The following is a 27,665-nucleotide window of genomic DNA, read 5'->3' as shown; positions in this document are numbered from 1 at the left end:
CTCTCTCTCTCTCTCTCTCTCTCTCTCTCTCTCTTTCTCTCTCTCTGTGCGGTGTGTTCCTAATCTCTAATTAGTTCTGTCTATGAAGACAAGTCAAGGATGTCATTGCTGAGGAATGCTCGAATGCTTTGATTCAGCCTTCCTCTTGGCAGGACCGCGGCGGGAGCAGACTACTGAGAAATTCACTATTTCTTTCAACAGAGAATTCCTTTGCGCTGGCTTGCCTTAAGAAGTCGTGCTGTTCCTTTAAGCTAAATTACGCCAAACGTACATATGCAATATATTAAAGGCTTGTGTCTAATGCCTTTACTCGTTTCTAGTCTAAAAAGAAACTGATTTCACTGAAAAAAAACCCGTCATTCTCCGATTGGTCACATGCAGGGACGTAACATCACACCAGATTTGTCGTAGCAGAGTACTGATTCGTGTTTGTTGCAGGTAGTGCTTGCAAAACCCGCTATTTCTCTGTAAAGTGTTGCTCAACTTTCCCGAGCTTTTTACCAGTTGTTTTAGCAATTGGCTACCGTTTCTGAAAGCAGAAAGATACATGACGGCGGGCCGACCGGCGCAAAGATTCACTGTAGCGTGAGTCCGGTTTTATAGCGCGCGCGCGCGCGCGCACATTTCAGCACCTTGGACAGCGCGGGGCGCCGCAGTGGCAATGCGTGGATTCAACCGGTGGCATTTAAACAGAGCAGTGATTATGTGTGAGGGGGGTGATTTGACTGAATCGTAAATGGAAAGTGCTTGTTTTCCATGCATGGAAAAAGCTATTTTCTTTCTGGATTACATGGACTCTTGCTTCTCATCCTTGCTGATACACCGCGTCTCCGTCGTCTCCGGGTTTGGTAGGCGTGCCGGTGGATGAGCGGTTGACTGGAGAAGCCGTGTTGAGCAGCGTGGAATAGGTGACTCTCTGGCGGGCGGAGTGGTGTGGTGGTGCCTAAGAGACCCTCCATTTATAAGGATGCTGGTGGGAAATGCCTGGCGACAGAGATGACGAGATTTGTCAAAAGGCACTTGAACTCCTGTCAGATCTTTGTTCGAAGGGGGAAGTGCAGAACGAAAACTGCCTGGATTTCATTTACTATTTCCGAGACCTTGCCAGGCCACGCTACACGGACTCAGGTGAGGCATCAGTTGCAGACTTGATTCACGGGTTGCATTGATCTCTGGACATGGATGTGAGTTCAGAGACTGAGCAGCGTGCACCTGAAACCTACTACTGCAGGTGGTCCACCAAGCTGTTAAGCCTAACTTGTTGCGCTGCTTAAGTGCTTCTACAATCGTCTTGTCATGCTTTGTTTTGGAATTTAGGTAGGAGATTTTTCCCCACACATAGACTTATTTGCCAATTTCTCAACGAAAACCCTACTCAGCTCAGCGAGAGCTTTCCTTTGCCACTCATTGCCAGATCCACAGTGCCGAATTTTGAATTCTGATTTCATGCAATAGATCTACATTCACATGTTATCAGCATCTGTTATATATTTTTTATTTTGTATTTTTATGGTATTAGTCAATATGTTCATTCATACTTGTGCAGGCAGATGCCGGCAGCGCCCTGGAATGCAAGTGAGGGTGTACGATTTTTACGTAGGCTCTGTTCTCCCCAGGCTCCCCGTGGAGACAGGAGGGCAGGAATACAATATAGAAAACTGGATTTGTATTCTCGTCCATGGAGTTTAGCTTGCACCTGCGTTCCCGTTATTGGCAATGACTATCGTAGCACATACTTATTGTAATTATCCCTTGAAAGTTCACTTCATTAATTCTTCGTCTTGCCCAAAGCCTACGTGAAGCATTTACTGACGATATGTGGACATACGTGCTGAACATAAAGGATATCAGGCAGGGGAGCAAGGGGAGGGAGACATGCAATCTGGAACCAGCAAGCAGTTTATAGCCTACATGTGAAGAATTAATGGGACCATATAGTAATATTTCATCATCCCAGGACAAACACCTCATAATCTCCATCTGAACAGTGTGTGTGTGTGTGTGTGTGTGTGTGTGTGTGTGTGTGTGTGTGTGTGTGTGTGTGTGTGAGTGAAAGAGCGAGAGAAACCGCGAGGGAGAAAATAAGACACGAGAGGAGAGAGAAAGCACACTATCTGCTGCGTGTTGCACAAGAGTTCTCCACACCTCTACTCCAGTCATTCAGTCACGTTATTCACCACGACCAAAACCCCATTTGCCTCTCCCCTCTCCATTCCTCTTGCTCTGCCTCTCTGTCTCTCTCTCTTTCCTCTCTCTCTTTCTCCTCGCTCTCTTTTCCCTCCTTATTTCCTCTATTCCCCAATATCTTCGTCCTCCCCACTCTCCTTTATCCTATACCCAGTCTTGTCTTTACTTTGCACGGACAGATACAGAAGTGGAATGTCTATATGGGTAGCGGGGTTACTGAACGACCATCAGGACGGTTTGCCTAAGGTTTAATACCAGATCCAGCTGATATGTGTCACCCAGAATCATGACAGCACCCTTAATAAAATGACAAGGGAACTAGATGGGAGAGCGTGGGCAGAGCACTGGTAAAAACTGGTATGAAAATTGGTGAGTCCAATACCATAAATCATTGGCAGGGTGCGGGTCAGCTGCAGAACAGAGCTGGTTGGAGTTCAGTGTCTTGCTCAAGGACATTGCTCATGCATGTTTGTGTGACTTTCGTGAATATTTCTGGACAGAGCACAGAATCTTGACTTGGCAACTGTAGTTCATACTGTTAAATGTCATTAATTATGGGAAAATAATATTTGCAAGGATCTGGTCAGATATGCCTGATAGCAGAGAGTTTATAAAAATGAACAATTCAAAGTAATTGAAACACAAGACACCCTTAGTGCTTAGGGTAAAGACACAGCGGAAGGTGAATAGTGCTGCATTGAGTTTTTTTCTGTCAGTTTTTTCACTTGCAGCATTCAATTGTACAGTATTTCCTCCCTTCTTCATGATGTGATCAAAATGAATAAAATGACTTGTACCACCAGTAAGCCACTAAGGCACAGCATGTGCACGCCATAGGACAGTGGTTCCCAAATCCAATTCTCAGGACCCAGAGTGCTGCTGGTTTCATTCTAGACATCTAATAGGGAAAGATTTAGACCTGGGATGCCGGGTGAATGCAATTAACTACCTGTTGGATAGGAAACCAGCAGTGGGACCCCTGGCTCCCAAGGACCCAGAGTAGTAGGGCACTACTCACATAGGATTTACAGTAACATACTGTATGCTATGCTGTGTGGGCATTAATTGTAGAGCATGTGGAAATTAAGCAACTTCCAATAATTGTTTAATGACAGTTTGAAATAAATACATACTGTATATTATACATGCAAGTGGTATAATACCAAAACTGCACTCTCAGGAATCGTAACTATGTGGAATATAGTGCTGAAGACTTCAAGGCTTCTGTGACTCCTGGTCAGTGGAAAAAATTGGTGTTGTCATTTACGACCCTGCATGCAATCTGTCCTGGTCCTTCCAACTGCTCCCTTCTGGAAGCAGATATGCTTTTTTGTATTAGCTTATCAGATTCTGCCATGACTGGATAGAATAGATTAGGGCATATTGTCTATCATGTTCACCCTGAGAACTACTGCCTTGTACAATGCACAGAAAGGGTCCTAAAGCAACACAGCCTAAACATGCATGAGATATTGCTGTGGTAATGCTTTCACAGTGTTGTCAAACTCTTCTGCGGGACTTGGCAAATAACAACATCACAGGAGCTGGACATTCCAAATATTGCTTTTTCAGCACTGGGTTACCTCCTACTCTGCTGCATCTTTGAAGGTCCTGTGCTCTAAAATTGGTCCACTCGCTTTGTTGTGACGCAGTCTCTGTGAATCCTTCCAGATGTCTATAGATCCTTCTGCACCAGGCAGCACCGGAGCAGCCTGCCAAGCTAACTGTGGGCTCCAGGATCAATGTCCTCAGATGGGGGGCCCCTCAACCTCTCCACATTATTCTCCAAAATCACGCAGGTAGAAATACTCCAGTATCCAGAGTCTCAGAGCTCAATAATGACCGTTCGACTAAATGCCTGTGTGAGAGCCACTCCTGTATTAGGCAGAGATGTTGGCTGTGGAGTCACAGATCACCTTGCTTACAACACACACAGAAATATGTAAAATATGTAATATGAGTTGTGGTGCTTCGGTTATGAATATATTAATTTAAAATCCTTTCCAGATCTATTATGAATGACACCAAAAATATTTGAGGGCCACATGACATAGCGTTTTAATATGTTTAACCACACATGTTCAAGAACTAACATATATCTGGCTTTTCAACCTTCCTTGGTTAATGTTTTGTCTTCAAGTATTGCAAAGCTTTACATCAGATGTGTAGCACAGCTTGCCAATAGGGATTCAATTCAGGATGTTTCCTGGTTGCATAAGATGTTCTGTGATTTTAGTTACACCATAGAAGCACATTCTCTCCACTTATTGAGAAGTCCTTTGTCCATCACATCAGTCATAAAGTGGTGGCATCATTATGGAACAATTTTGTCGTTGCCAGTTTCTGATGTGTTCCACAGTCCCTATCATTGTGCGACCCCCTTTTGGTCAGGGAGGGTGTAGACTACCAGTATCTTAGTCATAGCCATAGTATATATACTGTATATATTGGTATTTAGTGTAACCCAGTTGCTAGACTATTGTTCAGGCACCAAGGATGTTCTAAACTATGTTAAGTGATAACAGATGTGAAAGAGATTGGTAGAGATTAAGAGAAGTAGAGGAAAAAACTATAGGTGAACATTAAGTATACAGGAAGCTGCGCAAATTGAAGCCATGACTTCCAGGAAGGATCCTCTACTCACTAATGACATACAGTATGTCATGCACTGAACCTGCAATGCATGGCAATAAATGTCCTCTTTGCTCTTTATGGCTAACGAAGGGGCTGATCTGGGCTCAGCACTAATGCCATTAAAAGCTCTTTAAGGTTATTAAAACAGGACAATATTTGACATGTTAGTGATTATTCTTCCAAATTGTAGTGTATTTACCATTATCTACTGATTGCAATGCAGCTCTCTGAACTGTTTTACCCTCCAGTGGATGTATGTGAAAGGTACTGTTTAAGATTAGATTTAATTAAGATGCAGTCAGTGAGCATCTGTGAGACTCCATATCACCCATGAACAGACTTTGTTGTGGAAAAGATAACAGTTACTCATGTTACAGACTGCATTCAGTTCTGCTGCTATCTCGTAGCTGAGTGATTACACAAATCATCACTTCATCATTTCCTTTGCCTCATAAAAACTCAAGGTTCATGACTACAAAGTAGACGAGGAGAGGAGGCACAGCATATAGAATGTGTATGCCATGTTGTTGTCCAACCCACTAGACAGAGAGAGATAGGCTTGTATTCTAAGAAATTATCTCATCACAGAAATCTACCATCTTGATTCAGTCAGTACATAATGTGGTCTATACGCTAACCTAACCTCTACTGAAGTCTACTGGCTGATGTGATTAGTACATGAACTGATATGTTTTCCCAATCGTTACCTTTGGAAGAAACCAGTTGATTAGAAGCACATGGAGAGATGGATAGGACACATAGCAAACATTATACAATGTCTGAGAAACGTCTTCATGCAAATTTTCATGGCAAACCACAATGCATTATTTTTAGTTAGAAATGACAAACAGAAAGACTTTTATTTTGAACATTTCCTTCATGATTTTATTTCAATTCTATGTCATAAATGACTTGAGCATTATATCATACCTCATGAAAGCTGACATAAGGATGGAATTCATATTCATAAATATGAGGCTCTTGTTTAAACCAGAGTTCATATAAAGGCTCTATCTTCATGGTGCCGCATGGCGGGGCTTTGCACCGGTGAAGTGGCATTTTCATTGGGTGCACAGGTTTTTTTTTCTCACCTGTACCTGTTTGGTATTTTTGTGACTCCCTGTGAACTTGACTGTGCTGAAGTGGGAGGTGAAGTGCAGCAGGGGGTGTGTCAGTAGTGATCAAGCAGTGCAGTGCAATTTTGAAAAAAAGCTTACCAAATCATTTTGTGGATGATATGTTGGCCAATTTGAGTTTGATATAAATATCTCAAGCAGGAAAAGATAACATTCATACTTACACTTAACATTTTTCATTCTAACTCATGTGGCTGTGGTGTGAATGATTGTCATCCAACATAGAACTATCAGTATGCACCATGATGCACATATTGGGGATTGTGGAGGCGGACACATCTTCTAGATATCAGGGACTGGCTGGTGGATGGCCCCCCACCCATAGCCAAACTGTCAATGAGATTTGCCGCCAACTTCTGTTGGCCCTTCGCCTAATATCATTGAACTGTTTCTTACTTTGGGCAATGGCCAGTGCCAGCTCATAAGTGCATAAAGATCACAGAGGAAGATATGAGGTGATAACCAGGAAAGGGATACACCACAGTTAGTTGATGGGCTAATATTGAATTGAAACACACTGCTTTGGACTTCAGGTTTTAATGTGATATGTAATGATTTTTGTGGGTGTCCAACAAACCTCTGCCAAAGGTTGGGAGGAAGACTGATTGCTCATGGATTTTTTAACATTAAATTTATCTCCACCTTTTAGTCAAAACTTGTCATTTAATTATTCATACTGTATATTTCTTTATGGTATTTGGGCTAGTGCACCTTAAATGTTAACAATCAATTACTTAGTCTAAGTACCATGGTAAGACAATATCAATTCTTTGGACTATCATTGAGCATATAATAGTTGTCCATAGTTAGGCAATATGGTTCTATCAGTTTATAGAACTCCAATCACTTCACCCACTTCTCACAGAACAGAACAGAACAGAACAGAACAGAACAGAACAGAACAGAACAGAACAGAACAGAACAGAACAGAACAGAACAGAACATCCATTGTGAAATCAAATCACTTTGTGTGATTGCTGTGAAAGTGAGAACCAAGATGAATCAGAGAGTTCTTGGTGACTCTTGGCGAGTTCCCACCTCACATCTCTGTCCATGGTGACTAGGGGACCCTGTTCTGGTATAAACAAATGCACTGTGCTATTCAGAATCATAGTTTTAAACCATAAACTTTTATTTGAAAGACTAAGAGCTGGTGTAATGCTCCTGTAAAACGCCCAGAGATTGTTTATCCATGAAACCATTACCATTACCATTGTGTTGCTGAGGACTTACATTTTTTTTTTTACATGGAATTGACCATTGGATTTGTTTGCTGCTTTAGTATGGGTTTCAGTTTTAGTTTGTTGAGGGAATCATTAACACTAACAATAAATTATATATAATTATAATTATTATAATTATATATATTATATACCTCACCATGTTGAGTTGGTTTCCTATTCAGTTTTGTGGAAATCATTCCTGCAGTATGTATGTATGTATGTATGTATGTATGTATGTATGTATGTATTTATTTATTTTTATAAACTTACCTTTTTAGGCAAGAAGGTATTGGTCTTGAGATGCAGCAACCCCTTTCTTTGCTGACCACCATCAGTTTTTTTTAGAAGAAATTTGATGTAATAATCCTTCATGTGAGTTACATAACCACCTTGAGGAAAATTTACATTGTGAGTAATGGTTACCATAGCATTTACACTGGCAATGTTCTGGCTATACCAAACATAGAAGACTTACTGGGTCTGGATGTGCTGGTCAGATAATGACACCTTCCTTTTTCCCAACCTGTCATCTTGACACAGAAGTTGAAGCTGAGTCAGAATCTACAATTTCCTGGTACAAGTGCTCTGTATAAAGACTGCTTTAGCAGTGGTGATGGAGCAAGACTGGAACTAATCCCCTCTTGCCAGTTGGGGAAATAGACAGTGTCACAGTAAAATGTCTTTATTACAAGATTCTGTCTGGGAATAATTTAAATGTTTGACACAATGTCTGTTGCAAAAACAATTATAATTTTTAATAATCAGACACCTGCAAGGTTTCAGAATTCAGTGGCAGCCATACATTGTCATATATTCCCCAAGGTCCCCCAAGTGTTCGCCGAATGAATTAATCTGTAGCTGGCTTTTTGAACTTTGCAATTACAGTAGTTTAATTTATGGATTAAATGATGTTTTCAGCAAATATTGCTTTGAGGTAACCTAATTATTTAAACAAAATGGAGGTAGAAAAGGAGTTTGTGTTTAGTACAGCATTTATGTTTGTTTGACTAAGATGGACAACAGGGTGGCCTTGTGTTTATAGCAACTATATAATATAATAATATATAACCTCAAACGCAAAGGTTTGATCCCTGTAACAAGCAATGTGTCCATCAACACTGTAAGTCTGTAAGTAATGTAAAATGTGAATATTAGCTCATCAGCTGGCACAGGCTGAAGCACAAGATATGGGTTGCCAGACGCTGCAAAATTCAGCATCAAACAAAGTAGAAGTAAGATTTGGGTCTTTCAAAAGATTGAGTCCTGGTTTTTGTAACAGTTGTGTAAAAAAACAACCAGGACATCCAGATAAGATCACACATTGGGCAATGTCTTGCTTTGGCGTGAAACAGCAGGACTCTTTATTAAAGGATAAACTGTGAGAAATCCATAACTTCAACCAGGGGGCTTCAAATGTGTGATCAATGAAGGTTTTCGAAAAAAACATTTATGCTTAATTTTCCGCACTGGCAAGACTTCCGTTTTCACTCCTTGATCTCTATTTTGAATAGATTTTCTATGTTCCAGTTGGACAGTACTAGTACACATTCATGGTGAGTATCTGTTAGAAAATCTCTCTCACTGTTCAGTGGGCATAAAGTGCCTTTTACAATCCTGTTTTAACCCCATTTATATAGTTGACCATTTAAGTGACCTTTTTTTAGTTCAATTTTTTGACTGACCATGCTTTGGTTTGATGATTTATGGAGTGTACATACATTATTCATTTATTATATGACACAAGGAGTCGAATGTGTTTTCCTCCATCTGGTATAGGTATATCGTTTCCTGGATCAAAGTCAGCACTCAAAAATCCATCCCCATGTAATGAGCATGCCGCTCATGCTTTTTTCAATTACATTTTTATGTTAAAATTTGTATTTTTGTATGCATGCAACACAAATGGGTTCCTTTTATATACATTACAATCCTGCATAGTTGGCCATTTTGTAATAGATTGTTCCTCACAGTGGCATAGACAGTAGTTACTCATTATCTTCCATTGTACCCTGAAAATCATTCAGGAAACACATTCTTCACATTCCACTGTTCATTCTTCACATTCCCCCACGTCACACATCCCCATAGTTTCCTTACTTGCACTGAAAATACTCTTGTCTTGTTTAAAAAAAAAAAAAAAAAATTCTGCCTGGCTTTTACTTATTTCCCTTGCATGTCTCTATCATACATGGTCATTCTTGGGAGGTAGACATATTTGGTACATATATTGTCTGGGAGCAAAGCTGGGGCTTCTTCGACCCTGGCACTTCATACTATTGGTTGTTTGTACTGTAATGGCAGTCTAAGAATTTAGGCTATTGTATACAACTCAGCTAAATTCCTTAAGCATAAATATTGACCCCAATGAAACAATCAGTAATATTACTGACAGTATAAGGCCGTGGGTAGGTCATGGACATGCATTTGCTGCAGTGTTTGTTTTGTAACACACTCTATTCCCCCTCAGTTATTATCGAAACAGGGAGAAAATTACAGCATGGAGCACGCCACAGTCCCGGGGCAGATGATACTCCAGAGAAGATAATTAAATAAATTTAGCTAATCCTAATTAAGCTCGTCAAGGGTTCTTTTTAGGAATAAAGAAGAACAAAGGAGAAAATCCCATAAAACTCTTAGAATAAGTCATGCTTTTTCAAAGAGTGCATACTAGTGTGATCCGTCTTAGGACATTCCCCTTAAATGTCTACAGAGACCAGGCCTGAGGACGCCACAGACAAATATACCTATCTACTTAAAACATCACTCATCCATGAGTGTGATTTTAATGTCAGCCGATGACAAGATAACTCTTAAAGCTGTGCAGGCTATCAACCTTGCAAGAAACTGTAGTCTACTTAATATATGACAGAGTAAAAATTACTTTCTGACAGTGATGCTGCTACTTAAGGTGGTGATGGTCACAGACTAAAGGACTGATATAGCAAAACAGCTAACAGCAGTTTCACTTCACCGCTGTTGGCTATATGTCTGATCCTTATTTCCCATTTCTTGTGTCCTCTAAACTTATCAGATGTATCGGTGAGCCTACTGTCGCTGGTGGTCACTGCCTGTGGCTTGGCCCTGTTTGGAGTCTCCCTCTTTGTCTCCTGGAAGCTCTGCTGGATACCATGGAGGGAGCGCGGGGTCTCTCCCAGCACCAAGGAGGCCCATGGGCACCTCAACCCCACCCTGAGCCCCCTGCCCTCCCAGGCCCCGCCCCGGCAGCCTGTTTACACCGCTGTGGACCCCCCCGCCCACAACCGCCGTGAGTCCTCGCACTGCTCCGCCACCACTAGAGAGCCCACTCCTGTGGCGTCGGTGGTGTCGGTGGAGGCTCCTGTAACTCCTGTGTCGCCACCACCTGTGGTCATGCCCACACCGGAGGCAGCTATGAAGATCAGCCACACATCGCCAGACATCCCGCTGGATGCCCACCAGAGTAAAAGCCGGGAGAATGGGGTTCACACCAACCCTCGTATGCAGAGACAGACCACAGAACCCCCACCCTCTGGTCGCTCAATGTCTGAAATTGGGTCAGTATAACATTCTTGTTGATTTCTTTGCCTTTGTGGGAACGAGATGTTTCCTTTGATGTGTAACCCATTATCATGAGAAACTTGTAACAGTCTCCTTTCTGCCCCTCTTTATACGCTCTACTGCATATCTCTATAATTAAGCATCTTAATGTCATAATATTGATTTTCTGTCCCTCGTTTTTACAGACAAGGGTCTATTCGCAGACATATGAACCTGTCCAACCCAGACTTCAACATGGCCCAGTTCCAGAGGCAGGATTCACTCACTGGAATGGGTCTGGGCCTCGGCCGCCTCAAGCCCGAGCTCTACAAGCAGCGCTCGCTAGAGGGGGATGAAGGTGGTCGAAGAGGCGGGGGCTGTGGACGCCTCCACTTCATCCTCAAATTTGATTGTGACCTGGAACAGCTAATAGTTAAGATCCACAAAGCTGAGGACCTGCCAGCCAAGGACTTCTCTGGTACCTCTGACCCTTACGTCAAGATCTACCTGCTGCCCGATCGTAAGACCAAGCACCAGACTAAGGTGCACCGCAAGACGCTGAACCCCGTGTTCGACGAGGTGTTCCTGTTTCCCGTGGCGTACTCTGAGCTGCCCACACGTAAACTGCACTTCAGTGTCTATGACTTCGACCGCTTTTCACGCCATGACATCATTGGCCAAGTGGTTGTGGATAACTTCCTGGATCTGGTGGACTTCCCCCGGGAGACAAAACTCTGCCGGGAAATCCAGTACGTCTCCTCGGTGAGTCAGCACTTCTTCTGGACAATCAAACACATGTCATGTTTATTTAGATATGCTGAGTAGGAGTTAACAATAAATTATTAATATAAAAAGGTTAGATTTTAAAGGTAGATCATTAATCATCAAATGTCTGTCACGATGGTGCTTGGATGCGTAGATGTTGTTGCAGTTAGTGTTGTAGTTTCGTTTGGAGCTAGAGCTTTTATTTTGTCCTTCATTTCAGCACGAGGTGTCTGATAAAGACAATATACCCAATAAAGTGTGTCTTTGTGGTAGAAGAGAATAGAAATGGCTGCTTGCGAATTCACTGAGCTGACAGCTCTGGATAAACGAGGGAGGAATTAGTTGGTGAGTTGGGTGAATAGGTCTCACTTTGAAAAAAAGGATTTCTCCTGATGACTTTGTTCTGTCTTAACACAGCTCCCCGCACTGCTGAGATGGAGGCTTTTGTAGCCTGAAGCAAAGTATTTGATCAATGCCATGACATACCCCCTAATAGGTATCTCTGCTGGATCAGCTGGGATACTGATGGGTTGGAGTTATATGGTTTTGAACAGCTTCACAGGCAGGATTTATATCATTTGGTTTTGCTTATTTTATTTTCATTGTTTATGCCTATGTTATTCTACCATTGTTTACATATGAATACATGTCAGGTATCATAATTGCTTATCTTATTGGCTTTTATTTATTGTTGTTTTATTTTTAGTAGAGCACTTTGTAACACCAATTTTGTCAAAGTGCTCTATAAGTAAGGTCCATTATTTTTTTTAGAAATAGTAGTATAATAATATAATTATAATTAGGTACAGACTGAAAGCATTCTGAGAGGAGCAGTAATTAAAGAAAGGAAAAGAACGAACGTGGTACCCTGCAGATTCTAATCATCCTTCTATTTCAGCCAGCCATGCATATATTACTAGCCTATTTGTGTAGGGTAATGTAAATTCCTGTTCTCTATCCATCCATCTTATACTGCCTAAGGTCAACAGGATTTAGAGCCCCGTGCAATGTTGCATGAACAAACCACTGACCTGTATGTGTGTGTGTGTGTGTGTGTGTAAACGTTGACTTGTCTAATGAGTGTAAACAATCTTGAGGGTCATACTGCTGTGTGCAGTCACTCCTGCCAATGTTGCTGTCCTCTATCAGCCCTGTTTCCCTTTATCATACTCTCTCTGCAAATATCAGAACTCTTTGTGATATCTGTTTTCCCTGTTTTCCCTCTGAGTAATACCTTGTGCAGGTGAGGGATATTTGACAAATCTATCTCGTCATAGACAATACGTGCAAATATTTATGAGTAACCTCCCAGTGATTGCATTGACTAACAGCCCTCTCAGTGTGTGAGCTAAATTAGCCGTAATGTGCCATTGATCCTGCTCTATTTTTGCGGCATGCTGAAGTATAAGACTTCTCTGCTCCCATTGATTACAGCAGACAATTCATTTTATCACAGTGAGGTCAGTGATGTTCGATCAGTGAAGTGTAGCTGCTGAAGACAACACTTGCTGATCTACTGTATGATGATAACTATCTAGCATGATTTAGCAAACTCACATTCAGCTCATTCCTACACAGGCATGAATGGGAGTGTGTGAGCATGCAATTGTGTGTGTGGCTGTGGCTCTGTGTGAATGGATGATCTTGAATCAGTAATGAGTGAGGCATTCTCACCTTTTTGTTTGTGTCCAGATTTTAAGAGACAACTCTGTTCCTTGCAGTATATGCAAGTGATTGTTTGTCTGCACTGCAACCATTTCAATTTAATGAGCTTTGAACCTTAGTGACCTGAATTTGTGTTCCTCACTGTTCCACCTGTCATCCCACGCTTAAATATGGCCTTGGTAGTTAATGTAATTTGGGTGGGGGAAAAAAATCCAAAAACCTGCTGACTTGTACTTGTGCACTGGGCCTCTCATTATGTAATCAGGGAGCTGGATCTTTTCATGTGGCTTGAGATCTGAGTGTATTCAGTAGAAGTATAAAAATACAATCCCAGTCCAGTTCAGCACATGCTATTTGCAATGCTACTCACAATGAAATATGGAAATATTTTATTTGATCTTTGCCAAGTTTTATCATAGATTTTCGCTGGACCTCTTGAAGGGTCAAGCCTAGAAAAGTGACACTCCGTAACAAGGTGGTTCCCATGACCTTGTTACAATTTCTTGCAGCTTCCTATAAATTAAGTTACAGTTTTAAAAAGAGATATATTGCCTCTGAATCCCCGAACGGTGTATTTTCAAAGAGCATGTTAACATGTGAATAAGCTATGTTCTATTGGGCTGCTGTAAGTATTTCCCAAACCATCCTGACATACGGATCCTCCTTATGATTTATGAAAAAAAAAACTGCTCATCTTTATGTATGCACCTTTTGTGGCCCATCTTGTCTACATGTATTGCTATCTTGCTTTCCTAGAGTATAAATACCCCAAATAGGCATTTATTGAGCACATTTTGATGGAGGTGAATTGGTGTAAAAACTATGTAATCATCTAGAATAGGAATAATTGTTGAATTCAGCTTCTTTTGCCTCTGCTACATTAATAATTTGTTGCTACCTACACTCCCCTTAAATAAATGCATGGAGTGCAGGCCTTTCTTTTTAATTACATGCTGAGAATTCCTCCTGAGAGTAGCGGATGGTTGACAATATGTGTACAAAACATATTTTTGTGTAATAAGCCACACTCAGCTTATTTTTAAAACATAACCATTTTTCAGATGGATATTATCCGGGGGGATATAATATATTGAATTATTTTACTAAGTTCTGCCAAACCCAACACTCAAAGGACTCACTAGCTGACGGCTTGACTCAGCAGCTGATAATAACTAGTCACTTAAAATGCAGCTGATAATAACTAGTCACTTAAAATCGACAACCAAAAAAATGTGTACTCACTAGTCACAGAAGAACGATCCACCTGTTTTTGTGGTTCACAGCAAAGCGGTCAATCACCTGTCAATGGCCAATCCATAGCTTCCATAGCTTGTTTATGCCAACATGCATAACAGAAAGCTGCATCTGCCATGACTTTGCTGAGAGCCAAATGGTCGAGTGGGGTACAACTTTAGTTGAGGACGCCTTGAACGTAATGAACAGAGCAACCAATCACACCACACTTTAGCAGAGGTCAGTGGGATCTTTTTTTTTTGCAAAGAATAATAAACTTCTTATATTTTCATATAGAAATTAACCTTGTTATATTCATTCTGTATCCTAAGTTTTATTTATTTGTGATATAAATTGCAGGGGGTGCTTAGGGGGAGCTTGGCTCATTCCAGGGGTAGCTCAAGTGCCCCCTAGCGCCGCCTTGCCGCCGCGCCTGACACACACACACACACACACACACACACAAATATAAACACAACTCCAATTTCAATGCAATTACAGCATGAAGAAAATTTGCATGCCTTTTTATGAAGCGTTATATTCATTATCTGCATGTTCATATATATTCAATAACAGCAGTGTTGGTTTGTCTTGACAGTTTTTTTTCACATCTCTGTATTAGTTACAAAAATGAGCGATAGAAAGATTGTGGAAGCAAGACAAATAAATGTCTTCTCCAATATAAATATATAGTGTTAGTTTGGTCATGATCATTGTTATAGAATTATCACTGTATGTTGTTGAACCTACTGTAAGGTTTGCATAATTGCATAATTTTGTTCATTTCATTTCATTAGGGTTGCTCTACCTTAACCATAGAAATGTTCTGTACTTGTTGATTTTCTTCCAGGTATGAGAAGATGTAGCTAATCCTTTTATCCTTCCTCTTGGTGATCAGTGAAATTCAGAGCAAACTGCACCAGTGCTCATTTTTACAGTAGAATATAGTTTTTGTTGGGTAACAAAAATGAAACAGCATCATATACAGTATATAAGCTTTTCAATGTGGTACTTTTGCCTTCATAGTATAGCTGAGGGGGTTTGGCACAGTTTTCAGGAAATATTTATTTTTTAATTATTTGGTTGGTTTTGGGCTTTATCTTTATCATTATCGCTATTATCAGGGTAGCAAGCAGTTGATTTTTTTTAAACTGTGATTTCATTGATGAGCTCAAATTTGGGCTATGATGCAAACCCACTTGAGAATAGGTCTAGCATAAAAACAGTTTAATGTACTCTTGATTGTCTTTATTAGAAGGAGCTAGTGAAGGAAAGCAATCAAATATGAACATAGAAGGAACAACACAGCCAAAGGTTTAATGCAAGAAGTCTGACTTACAATGCTCCGAAGACCGTTAACAGCTTCCTACTCATGCCCTCTAAAAATACTGACGGGCAGAATCTGTCTGTTTCTGTCAGTCTGTCAGTCTCTCTCTCTCTCTCTCTCTCTCTCTCTCTCTCCCACACACACACACACACACACACACACACACACACACACCTGCTTCACCCACCTGCTATATTTGTGCAGTGTGAATGGTGAAAGACAAGAAAGACAAGAATCCACCATGACAGTTGCTTTGAAATCACATTGATATTGAAAGCTTGAGCATTATATCATGCAATGCATGTACACAGCAAAGGCAACATTGCTGGTTCTGTGAGTCTAATGCAGACAACAGCAAACAGAGTTTTCAGAATAATGAAGTGGAAATGTACCAGCTATAATGACATACCAGATGCCGTCATGGAAACAGACAGCAGATTCTGTGAAATGTTTCTCAGCATCCCAGCGTGGTCTAATTTGGTTTGTTATATAAGTTATGCATTTATCCAAATGTGATGGAAATGAAGTGGTTTGCAAATTAGACAAGTTATATTGTAGTTGTATTGTGATTCATGAAGGAGAAGAAAGTCACAGAAGAATATCACAGAATCAGCTGAGGTGTTTGTGTAAGTGGCATCGTAATAAATGATCCACCTATCAGTTCTTAATTGCTCTTGCTGCACTGTAAGGTGGATGTCTTTGGGTCTACAATGACAGAAAATAACCAGAGGGGACAGCTAGGGTGTGAGGAGGAGAGGCTGATGAAAATCACAGTAAGATAGTTGTTGCGTCAATGTGTCAGACGTCTGACTGACCTATTGATAGTGACAAAAATGTGATATTATGGTTTTGTGGTGGGGTAATGTTGCCACTTGAGTCCTTAATTATTGATTATTGATCAATCTTTGTTGCCCAGCTAGACTAGGATGATGTGACAAGTGGTGATAAGGGACCAGAGATCCATTCTCACACTACTCAGTGTCTCAGTTTCACACTACTCAGCTCACACTTACACACAGTTATACACAGACGCTCTCTCTCACACATTTGCACACATGCGCACATGCACGCACATACACTCACACACAAGCAAATCACATTTAAACACAAGTAGAGCGGTAGATAGCCTAATTTACTTATGTTGCATAGCCCATTTGTCATAATCATTGTACAGAGTCTTTGACTTAATTGATAGGGACTGCAGAATTATCATTAAATCCTAACTGCCTGTGGGACTGACCATATGCTTTGTTTTATTACCATATTTGGCTTGTTTTCCCCTGCAATATAAGTAGATTGTAAATTGATGGAAGATAGTGTGGCTTTTTTATGATTTTGATTTCTGAGCTAAAAATGCAATGACAATAAATTAAAAAGAATAAAGCACTAACAACAGCTCTCTTTCACACACACAAAAACAAAGTGCCATATCACAGAGAACATACGCACTTGTCAAGCCTGACAGATGGTGGCAGTGTCAAAAGACTAATTCCCTTTAGAAAGAAATAAAATAAGAAATAAAGAGAGAGATGTAGGCGATTATCTTCTTTCGTTCACACTTATTTTCATATTGAACTTTCACTACCACTCCACTTTTCTATGTTTGAAAATCAAGTGTAAAAGTAACAAGTGCGCTAGCGCTTTCTATGTGCTCGGGTGGAGTATGCATGATTGGAGTGAGTGAAACTACATTGACTTTAAAAACTCCACTTGTTAAGATCAAAGTGCTCAGGCACTACAGTTAGAAAATCACTGAGCTACTTCATGGTATGTGGATGTACAGCGCTCCAGCCTGGAGTTGGTTGATGCTTGAATTGTACTGGTGTGCGAGCGCACACTCTATTTCCCTCATGCAGGGCTTTTGGGGCTCTGCACAGCCTAGGGAATGCAAACCATAATTCCTCTCAGCAGTGTATTTGGCAAAAAGTGTTACACACAAACACACAAACAAACAAACACACAGAGCATACTATAAAGTCTGTCTTTATAAGTTGGGAAACAATGAAGTTTCTCCCCTCCATTGTAACAGTTATTACAACCTATGGCACAACATATGGCAGGCATGATAGCCAAGCAACCAATGGCAACAGCCGTTTCAAGCCGTAAACATACAACAGTTTGTCAATTTGGAACATTTGGAAAGGGACTTGAATTTGCTAAATGCTATAAAGATAGCAGCTTCTACTACAACAACATTAAACTACAACAGTAAAGCAGTTTTGTTTCTATAGGCACAGTATTTAATTCAGGAATCAGGAAATGCCCACAAAGTGTTTTGGTCAACTACCATAAGTTCATCAGCTCATAGCAGGCTGAATTGCCAGGTGCAATTGCAAAGGGACTACCTTTGTGAGTTATAAAAAAGCCTGTTCTTCAAATGTTCTGAATTAAAGGGGACCTTGAACTTTAGGATTTAACATGAATTTGAAGCTCATTTCAGTGTAAAAGGTCACTCCAAGCATTCTATAAATCTGAAAAGTTATTCCTCCAATCACAGTTAATGGAGCAACTCCAGGCTGCACGTCAGTTTCTTAGTTCTACTAGTAGTTTTATGTTCAGACATACTGATTGGACTGTGCTTGTGTGCTTGTTTGAATTTTCAAATTTGAGAAGAAAAATTGGATAATTCGCAAAACCAATCTAGAGAAGGCATCTATAGAAGGAAGGAATTCTATAGGAAGATTCTATAGGAATGAAGACATTCCTGCATATTGCTTTTACAATGTACGCAATTCTTTTAGTAACTAATGCTTTGGTGTATGCAGACCTTCATCCTAGTAAGGGACAAGAGGATCAAGGCAAATCCATTAATTAATTTTCTAATTGAAAGTTAATAGCAGAGCACAAAATGACAATGGCAATCTTAATGACATATCAATAGATATCTTTCTAGAAAATTATACAAGAGATCAGTTATAAATTCTACAGTGCATTGTTGAAAGCTCTTTAAAATCCTTCACTAGATCATTTAGTGTCTATTCCTGGTTCTCACCTCCTTAGTGGAGTTATTTTCAGAGCAAGTGATAATTGAGCTTTTGCTTTCCTACGGCTGAACAGAAGTCTCCATCTCTGGTGAAGTGTGGGAGGCTTTTATTAGAACAGTGTGACAGAAGGGAGTTTTCCTGAACGGACGTGTTTCAGAGGAGTCTAGACTGACAGCACTGCAGTGATATACAGTTAATTATGTAACCAAGTGCCAGTAGATGGCCAAGCCATTATTCTTTACCTTCAGTCAGTTTGTAAAGCTGCAATACTGGTGAAATGTAATTATTGTAAATACATCATTTCTTATGTACTAGATGTCTATGAAAGAGTGACTGGGAGATAGCTATTTTATTCTAAGATACTTTCGGTGACAAAAACTTGTAGTATATCATCAAGGTCATGTATAAAAAGTTAATAAACATTGTTGTAAATGTGATTTTGTTTTCTCTCAGGATAATGTGGACCTCGGGGATCTGATGTTCTCCCTCTGTTACCTGCCTACTGCAGGCAGACTGACCATTACCATGATAAAGGCCCGCAACCTAAAGGCTATGGATATCACTGGAGCATCTGGTAATTAAAAACTGATACTGTGTAAGACTGCTGGGACACCACAACTTTATGCTCACTGGTATCCTGTATAAAGAAACAAATGAAAATGAACCTCCCTCCCCCTGTCTCTATCTCTTTCTCCTCATAGATCCATATGTGAAGGTTTCATTAATGTGTGATGGCCGCAGATTGAAGAAGAGGAAGACATCAACTAAGAGGAACACTCTGAATCCAGTCTATAATGAAGCCATCGTCTTTGATGTTCCTCCAGAAAATATAGACCAGATCAGTTTGTTGATTGCAGTGATGGACTATGACCGGTGAGGCTGTAATACAGAGCTCCCTATGACTAAGTCATACAGTACTTTCAGCACTTAACTCATGTTTAATTCATATTTGATGCAGGGCAATGACGTTTAAATGCTTTCGAAGTGCAATATGGAAGATATTGACTCAAACTCTTCATCTCTGTCACACACTTTAATTTTTGTTTTTCTTTTGACATCCAAGAAATTATTTTATTTAACAGTAAGTACGCATAATGCGTCATTAACTCCAGACTGCAGGGTGGGTTGTGATAGGTTTCTCTCTCTCTCTCTCTCCTGTTCCCACAGTGTAGGCCATAATGAAGTCATCGGTGTGTGTCGGGTTGGCAACGATGCAGAGAACCTTGGTCGAGACCACTGGAGTGAAATGCTCACATATCCTCGAAAACCTGTCGCCCACTGGCATCCTCTCGTTGAGGTGAAGACTGAGTGTGTTGTGTGTGGTGTGTGTGTGTGTGTGTCTGTATGCACACTCTAGGTATGAACAACTTGAATTAACAAAATCGAAAACTGTTGTAAAGTTTGACACGTCTAGGTTTCCAGACTTAAGGAGGAACAGACTGTTACCTAAAAAAGAATAGAACAGAGTCTGATTAATTATGTGATCTTTGGTAAAAGCTTATCTTCAGTGACAAGACATGCTCATTTCAGACAATTACAGGAGATTGGGCTGAGTGGAGGATGTCTAACCTCTCATACATACTCACTTGTCTAACTAAGTTAGCTAACTGAAGATAGCTAGTATTAGAGTCACTTGCATCTACTTTAAGTTTATTCTTGGTCCAAACAAAGTGATGGTGCAGCTCCTTCCTTTGACACCAAATTGTTTTTTGATGCCAGTTGTTTAAGTCCTCCTTCCGGAAATTGGCACCACAGACAAAGCTTATGAGAGTGACAGCCTAATCCTTCCCTCTAATTGTGTCATCCACTACATGCAAATATTTTTTTATCTTTGGGGAACAAAAATCCAGTGTTGGAACTTTGGCACTCATTGACAATCCACAGTGTGATTCACATTGAACTGTACTGTTAACTTTCCAAGCTGAGATCACTAATATCTATCTGATTCTACTATTGTTAAAAGAAATGACTTGGTTTCAGATATCCCATGCCAAATAACCTTAGCCTACAGACTGCAAAATACCCTACATCTTTGTATTCAATAAACATTTTTTGGCTGGATCGTACGCACAGCACCATACATTGCCCTGATGTTTAACATATTGTCATTGCTCTGATGTTAAACATTTTGAATTGTGCATGCCTGGAGGCGTGGCTGGTCCAGTGGATGCATACCGAGCCTTACACCAGAACAGCTCAGCCATCACCAGGAACAGCTACTGTCTGTCTCACAAAACAAGTTCAACAGAGTCAGAGTATCTTTGTCATAGCTGGCTTCACAAAACAAAAAAATAAAATAAAAAATAAACAACACCAAGAAAATCAATATAGTAAACAATGTTGGGGTTATGTAAATGCTGCCAACAATTTAAATGCATTAAGTAGACTGTAAAAGTTAAATGTTTGGGAAATACTGTAAATGGATTACTAACATTAATTTTCTCTCAAGAAAAACAAACTATTATAATGAATAAATATGGGCAATACAAAAAATATAACAGCAAAAAATAGCACTGTTGCTGCTACCAAGGCTAGAGAGGATTGCTGAAAGAAAATTGCAGTAAATGTAAATTTGTAAGTAAATAGGCTCATCACTGCCCCATCATTAAGGCACAGTGGGAATACTTTTCATTGATACAGTATTAGTATTGTGTCTTCACACTGAGGCTGTGAATAGATTCTCTATTCACAAAGTCGGCCTCATGTTCCCCCAGGCTGCAGTGATGGAATATGAGTGCAGTCTACTGAATCAATCACTCTCGGGAATCCTATGAAAGAAATTCAGCGCTCTTAATATGCAACAGTAAATTTCATTCATTATTCATAACCATAGTCAAATAATGTAAGATACCTGCTATTTGATAAAAGCCCTCTATTATAGCCAAGAGTTCCCTGTGAAGAGCCCTTATTACTATCTGTGTACCCAAGGCCATGGATACACGGGGAATGGTGATGAATGGTGATTTGGATAAGATAAGATAAGATAAGATAAGATAAGATAAGATAAGATAAGATAAGATATGATATGATATGATATGATATGATATGATAAGATAAGATAACACTTTATTGATCCCCATGGGGAAATTAGTAGGTTGTTGCAGCAGCAAAAGCAATAGAAGTCAATAGGGAAAAAACAAGAAGAGTATAAAAAAATAAAACAATAAAATAGGATATAAACAATGTACATACTGTGCAAATGTGCATGGAATTTGCATTAACATGTGCAGAGGACCATACATATGTACATAACGTTTTGTGGCTTGTAGACTAGTGCAGTAAAGAAACTGTGCCCTTATCAATATATTACAGAATGTGCCTTACATTACCAGCTGTCCTATGTAACGATAGCCTGAACATAACCTGCGCTGGAGCAGGTAGGTGAGCAGCCTAAGTTACCATGGTGACATACAAGGTATTTGATGTACCCAAATTAAAAGTGAGCCACCATCGTGACACGAAAAAAGCCACTGTTAAGCCCAAAATTAGCTCGCTAAATCACAGGCTTGACAGGCCTCTAGACATGACAGGCCCCTAGTCTTGTTTAAATGGAGTGTGTGCCAGTTCAGTCATCTTTAGTCTTTATCTTTTTTTATTTAGATAGTGCAGTGGGAAACTAGAGAGGGAGACAAAACAGGGGAGACTCAGGAGAGAACGCTCTGATGGGATTCAGCCCCGGGCCTGTGAGGATACACGTGGTTCCAGAGGCAAGACACTCGACTATCTCTGGACTGGGCACCGATACACATTTTGTTTTGCGTGGTACTGTAAATAACACCAATGTAAACACCCAAATATCTACTGGTGCATGGACAGAAGGAGTATAGGGAGAGTGGGTGAGGTAGAGAGAATACAGAACACACATTTTGACGGGAGAGAAGAGAGAGGCATGCTGGGGAGTTGAAGGATAGTGTCTATGACCTGTGCACTCAGCCTGGAATAATGGCTTTATTGTGTGTATTTGTGTGTACTTCAAAGGTCTGTGCCTGCAAAAGAAAGGAAGAGAGAGAGAGAGAGAGAGAGAGAGAGAGAGAGAGAGAGAGAGAGAGAGAGAGAGAGAAAGGGAAATTAAGCTTGTTGTTATGGTTTCCTTCAGGGCAATTAGAATATGTAGTTCTACTTTGAAATCGTCATTTGAGCTGCAAGAAACCACATGTATTATTTACTTCCTCCCTAGCCATTTCAGTCAAGGTTGTTTTATCTTTACAAACCCTCGCTATCTGCACACTCCTCCAAAAAAACATAAAATAGTCCTAATATGCAGAGGGGTTTTCAAATGCAGCTCTGTTTACATGTTTGATTGCCAAGCGAAACACTTGGTCTATAAAAGCTTTCATCTCGTTGTGTGCAGTTGGCAAACAAAACAATCACTGCAGCACAGTCTATTTCAATAAAAAAAGAAACTAAACAAACATTACAAAGATCAAAGATGAAACGGGAGGCATTTACGGCTTGTTAAACTAGCCAATTCATAACTCTGGAGGTGGTTAGTGCATCTCTTTGGAGGTTCCAAGATGAAGCGGTGGGAGTTTGGGAGTTGGAAAATGTGTCTTTGGCTGTATTTGGTATAACTGTATCAGTTTATATAACTCAGTGCGAGTTAGTAGATCTGCACATGTATGGATCAGCTCTGTTTTACATTCTTTCTCCTTGTCTGTCCTTGCAGTACCAGGGGAACACAGGTAGTAGCCAGGGGGGCTCCTGTAATTCCCTGAAGACGCCCCCCTCTCCGTAGCCTTGACCAACACTTCACACAGGAGCAACTATCAGTTTGAAGCCCCAGCGGAACCTCTGGACAATTATGGGGCTGCGGAGTGCAGACATATGGTCCTCAAAGAAGAATGCAAACATCCATATAAACCATGGATATGAGAGACACCAACTGTCTTTAGCTCTGCTTCTCAAAGAGCTTTGCATGGAGGGCTGGGTTGGTTCAGTTGCATGTCGAGTGACCGCAAAGTGGATGTTTTCTTTTCTATTATGTTCCATAAGAAAATCAACAACAGGCACATGAGGACATTTTAAAAGTCTTAAGTCCTAAGCCTGGGTTTGTAGTAACTGTTTTTTTTTTACATAGTCTTGCTACTTGTTTTAATGGGGTGTGTCTGTATTTGCACAATGTACTTACAACCAGTTGAACTGCCATACTGTTTTTTAATTTGGTGGTGAATTGGTGCATGAGGTCATGGTTTGGTGGGATATCTTCTCCTTTGCTTGTTTCTGTTCCTGTTTTTGGAATAGAATGTGAAGTTCTGTCAATTGATCACGACATGTGCAGTGACAATTAATTTCTAGACTTAGTATCTGTAAGTAAGATATGTTAAATGTTATCAATAAATATTATTCATACAAAAACAGTCATACTGTAATCAACATTGATTGCGAATTTGGCTTTTTGATGAACTAGCAAATACTTTTTTGTTTGTTTTTTTAAGTGGTGGATTTTTTTTCCCTCAGAAATTACAAGAAACAGATTCACCCATCCAGCTCCTTTGGTGGAGACAGACAGTAGAGGAAATGCAGTAATGTTTTGTGAAAGAATAAAATATATGGAAATGAAATTAAAAAAAAGGGTTGGAAAACACTGATATGGTGGGTTGGAGGAGACTTGTCATTTATTTTGTAGCATGTCAGTTCTGTTGAAGATTAGCATATTACAAATCCAATCAATGAAAAGGCAGCCAAGTGGATCACCGTGACAGGCAAGAATGGCTGCATGTGTGAGCAGATTACAAATGCCTGGAGGCACAGCCCTCAGTGTACCTTTGCCAAATTAGAATCTACTCTGAAGCAGTTTTGAAACAAGACAAATCTCTTGAAAACACATGATATCACAGCACACATTTGCAATGACTTCCCTTGTGGTAAGTGACCAATTTAATTCAAATTCTGTGCTTAATAGTAATGGGAAAGACTCAAAGTGTTTCTCATAAGGTATATCACATACGATACCTTACAGCACCTTATGAACACAGTAAACCACATGCAGTATTTAATACTAGGCTCTATATATTATTTTATAATTAATCGTGTATCATTACGCATCAATGTGCTAAACAGTCTTAACTAATATTATCACCAAATCTGTTTACAAACCCTATATACATTTTTTTTTTTATAACTTTGTGTTGTTTTATGTTTAGTGTGACCTATGGGTCTATGGGGATATATATGACCTAAACAAACAGAACACCGGCACTCACAGAACAATAGTCTTCTTATTTATTATGGGCAAAAACAGGGCAAAAACAAACGCATTTCAGCTAGAAGCCATCATCAGCGTAATCAAAACAGCAGAAATGGCAATTTATATAGACAGGTGAGGTTCAAACACCAACCAGAAAAGAGAATACTTAATTGCATAATAGGATCCATCTGTGAATGAACCGCCCAGATACGGCCTCTCCTAATGAAGGAGGTGTGACCACCATCAGAAAAAACGTTGGGTGCGTTCCAATACCCATACTTCCATACTATTTAGTATGCCAGAAAAAGATTTAGCATGTCCCAATTCATGCATGTCAATGCAGTATGCCAGAAAATACCCGGATGCCCTACTACATCCGGTCGAATTTTGCAGTATGCAGGCCAGCATGCTTTTTTGGCTATTCTGACCCACAATCCTCTGCGCAGCGGAAGACACGTCACTTCGACTGAGCCGCATGCTGAGCCGCTAGAGAGAGAAAAAAACAAAACAAACAAACTGCAACCGTATTACTGCGACGGATATATAAGCAAGAGGGTCAAAGTTCAAGACGCAATGTGATGACGAAATAGTATGTCCCAATTGTCTGCCTACTACATGCACAGTACATACTTTCTAAGGGCAGATGTAGTACGTAGTGTAGTAAAAAGAAAAAGTATGTGATTTGGAATGCAGGGAATGACTGGTGTCACAAGCTGAAAAGTAGTATGAAACTGAATGCCCAAGACCGGAAACATATAGCAAGAGATTATATAAAAAGAGCTATACAAACCAGATTAAAGGAATAGTTCACCCAAAAATGAAAATTCAGTGATTATCTACTCACCCCCATGCCGATGGAACGTCGGGTGAAGTTTCTTAGTCCACAAAACAGTCCTGGAGTTTCACAGCAAAACAGCATTGCAGCATTCTCCCAAACAACCGCAGTTGCTGGGGACTTGTCTTAAAACGTAAAAAAACGACCGAAAAAACCCCCATAAAATGGCTCCATACAGCTCGTCCGGCGTAATCCAAGTCTCCGGAAGCCCCGAGATCCCAAGTTGACTTGAAAAGACATCATTTACACCCTTTTTTTAGCCGAAATCTTCACTGTAGCCGCTAGGCTCAAAGCCGCGTTCACTTTAGCACACACCTCGTCTGAAGTGGGTGCACGAGCTCAAAGGCGCGTATATGCACGCCTTTGAGCTTTGAGAACTCGCGATCTCGCCATACCTCCGTATTTATTATATTCCGTATTTTCGGTCTTTGATCTGTTACCTAACCGCTGTAGCTATTGAAAGAAGCTACAGCGGTTAGGTAACAGATCAAAGACCGAAAATGTAACGTTAGATCCGACAGAGGCACTTGTTGCTGCAACTTCAGCAGCGCTCTCTCTGTTGTGTGTGATGCTAGCTTCTGGGTAGCAGTGTAAACACGGAGGTATGGAGAGATCACGAGTTCTCGTTGATCTCGTCTTGCGGCGCATGTACGTGCCTTAAATAAATGAAGATGCACACAAATAAAAAAAAAAAATACAGACTAACGAATGCTCTATGTAAATAGAGGGCTCAAACTACTCAGTTAATAGAAAAAACTCTGAAACCACTCTGAAACAGGATATGTCTATAATGGGGACACAGCCTGTAAAAGGAAATAAATTAAGAGCTATATGACCCTGTTAGCCCAAATAGTTTGAATTTTTCAAGAGAGTATCAAAAACATTATAAAGAAATAACCTCAATAATGTACATACATTCACATTGCATATGGCCTCGTTAGAGGAAAAATAGTAATCCACAAAATACAGTTTGTCTCAGTTTGTAATGTGTGAATCCAATATGTTTCTCTCTGTAACAGAAATCTGTCCCTGTCACCACCCCTTTTAAAAGGATGTACCATTTCTATACCAGCTGAATTGAAATGTTTGGCCAGCGGGGATTTTTCATCTTTATTCCTTATGCTACTTATCTTTTATGTTCTGAAATCCTAGTTTTAAGCTCCCGTTTAGTTTTACCTATATATGCTAACCCACAAGGACATTTCAAGAGTTAGACCACATATTTGGTTCTGCAAGAGACCCTGTTCTTAATGTTGAACTTTTTACCAGTATGGGGATGTAAAAAAACATCTCCTCTAATCATAGAACTACACTGGGCACAGCTCAAACATGGGAAATTACCACCTGGTGGGTTAGACAGAAAATGTTAAGGAGGTACATAACAATCAGCCCTGACCAAGGTGTCCCTTAGGTTCCTGGCGCGCTTATTGGCAAAGATTGGCAAATCTTTGAAAGAATGACCTACTAAAGGGTCACTGGATAAAATATGCCAGTGTTTGATAACACACCTGTTAATCTCATTGGATAATGGAGAAAACGTGGTAGCCAACAATTTTTGTGTCCCTCTTAGAGGGAGGTTTAAGGGCTAATAAACAATTTCTGTCTATGTTTTTCACTTTATCCAAACTGTTCCTAACCACATGATCCTTATAGCCTCTATCTCTGAAACGATTACACATATCCATAGCATGTTCTTCAAATACGTTGTCCATGCTGCAGATTATTTTTCCTCTCAACAGTTGACTATATGGAAGACCCTTCTTTAAACCTGGAGGATGATAGTTACTTAAGTGTAAAAGTGTATTTCTATCAGTCTGTTTTCTATAGACACTAGTATTGAGATGTTCCGTTTTCTTTACAAGCACATCGAGGAATGACACAGATTCTCTACTGTACTCTAATGATAGTTTTATAGTTTACATGCTAGAATTTAGGTGTATACTGAAAGCCTCCAATTCATCAACAGTACCAAA

The 27,665-nt window shown here is 40.1% G+C and overlaps 1 protein-coding gene across 1 annotated transcript; it reads left to right on the top strand.

Annotated features, from left to right (window-relative positions):
- The first annotated feature begins 980 nt into the window (after positions 1–980).
- syt9a (synaptotagmin IXa) lies at positions 981–23,405 on the top strand. Its single transcript, XM_071529086.1, has 7 exons — positions 981–1,128; positions 10,212–10,713; positions 10,903–11,458; positions 19,124–19,244; positions 19,372–19,543; positions 19,838–19,967; positions 23,337–23,405. The coding sequence occupies exons 1-7, from the start codon at positions 981–983 to the stop codon at positions 23,403–23,405; spliced, it is 1,698 nt and encodes a 565-aa protein (XP_071385187.1).
- Positions 23,406–27,665: the final 4,260 nt, after the last annotated feature.

This window comes from Centroberyx affinis, unplaced genomic scaffold (assembly GCF_046629955.1).
Source record: "Centroberyx affinis isolate AG114_WGS23_722 - 3 ecotype Tasmania unplaced genomic scaffold, CSIRO-AGI_Caff_v1 ptg000123l_1, whole genome shotgun sequence".
NCBI classification, from domain to species: domain Eukaryota; kingdom Metazoa; phylum Chordata; class Actinopteri; order Beryciformes; family Berycidae; genus Centroberyx; species Centroberyx affinis.
The sequence above is the reverse complement of the archived record's forward strand: the minus strand, read 5'-3'. Positions and strand labels throughout refer to the sequence as shown.

Excerpts from the sequence above, each read along its gene's own strand:
- syt9a (XM_071529086.1), top strand. The coding sequence starts at position 981 with ATGCCTGGCGACAGAGATGACGAGATTTGTCAAAAGGCACTTGAACTC. Across the intron at positions 10,714-10,902 it reads CGCTCAATGTCTGAAATTGG|ACAAGGGTCTATTCGCAGAC; the intron begins GTCAGTATAACA and ends TCGTTTTTACAG. Across the intron at positions 19,245-19,371 it reads GGATATCACTGGAGCATCTG|ATCCATATGTGAAGGTTTCA; the intron begins GTAATTAAAAAC and ends TTCTCCTCATAG.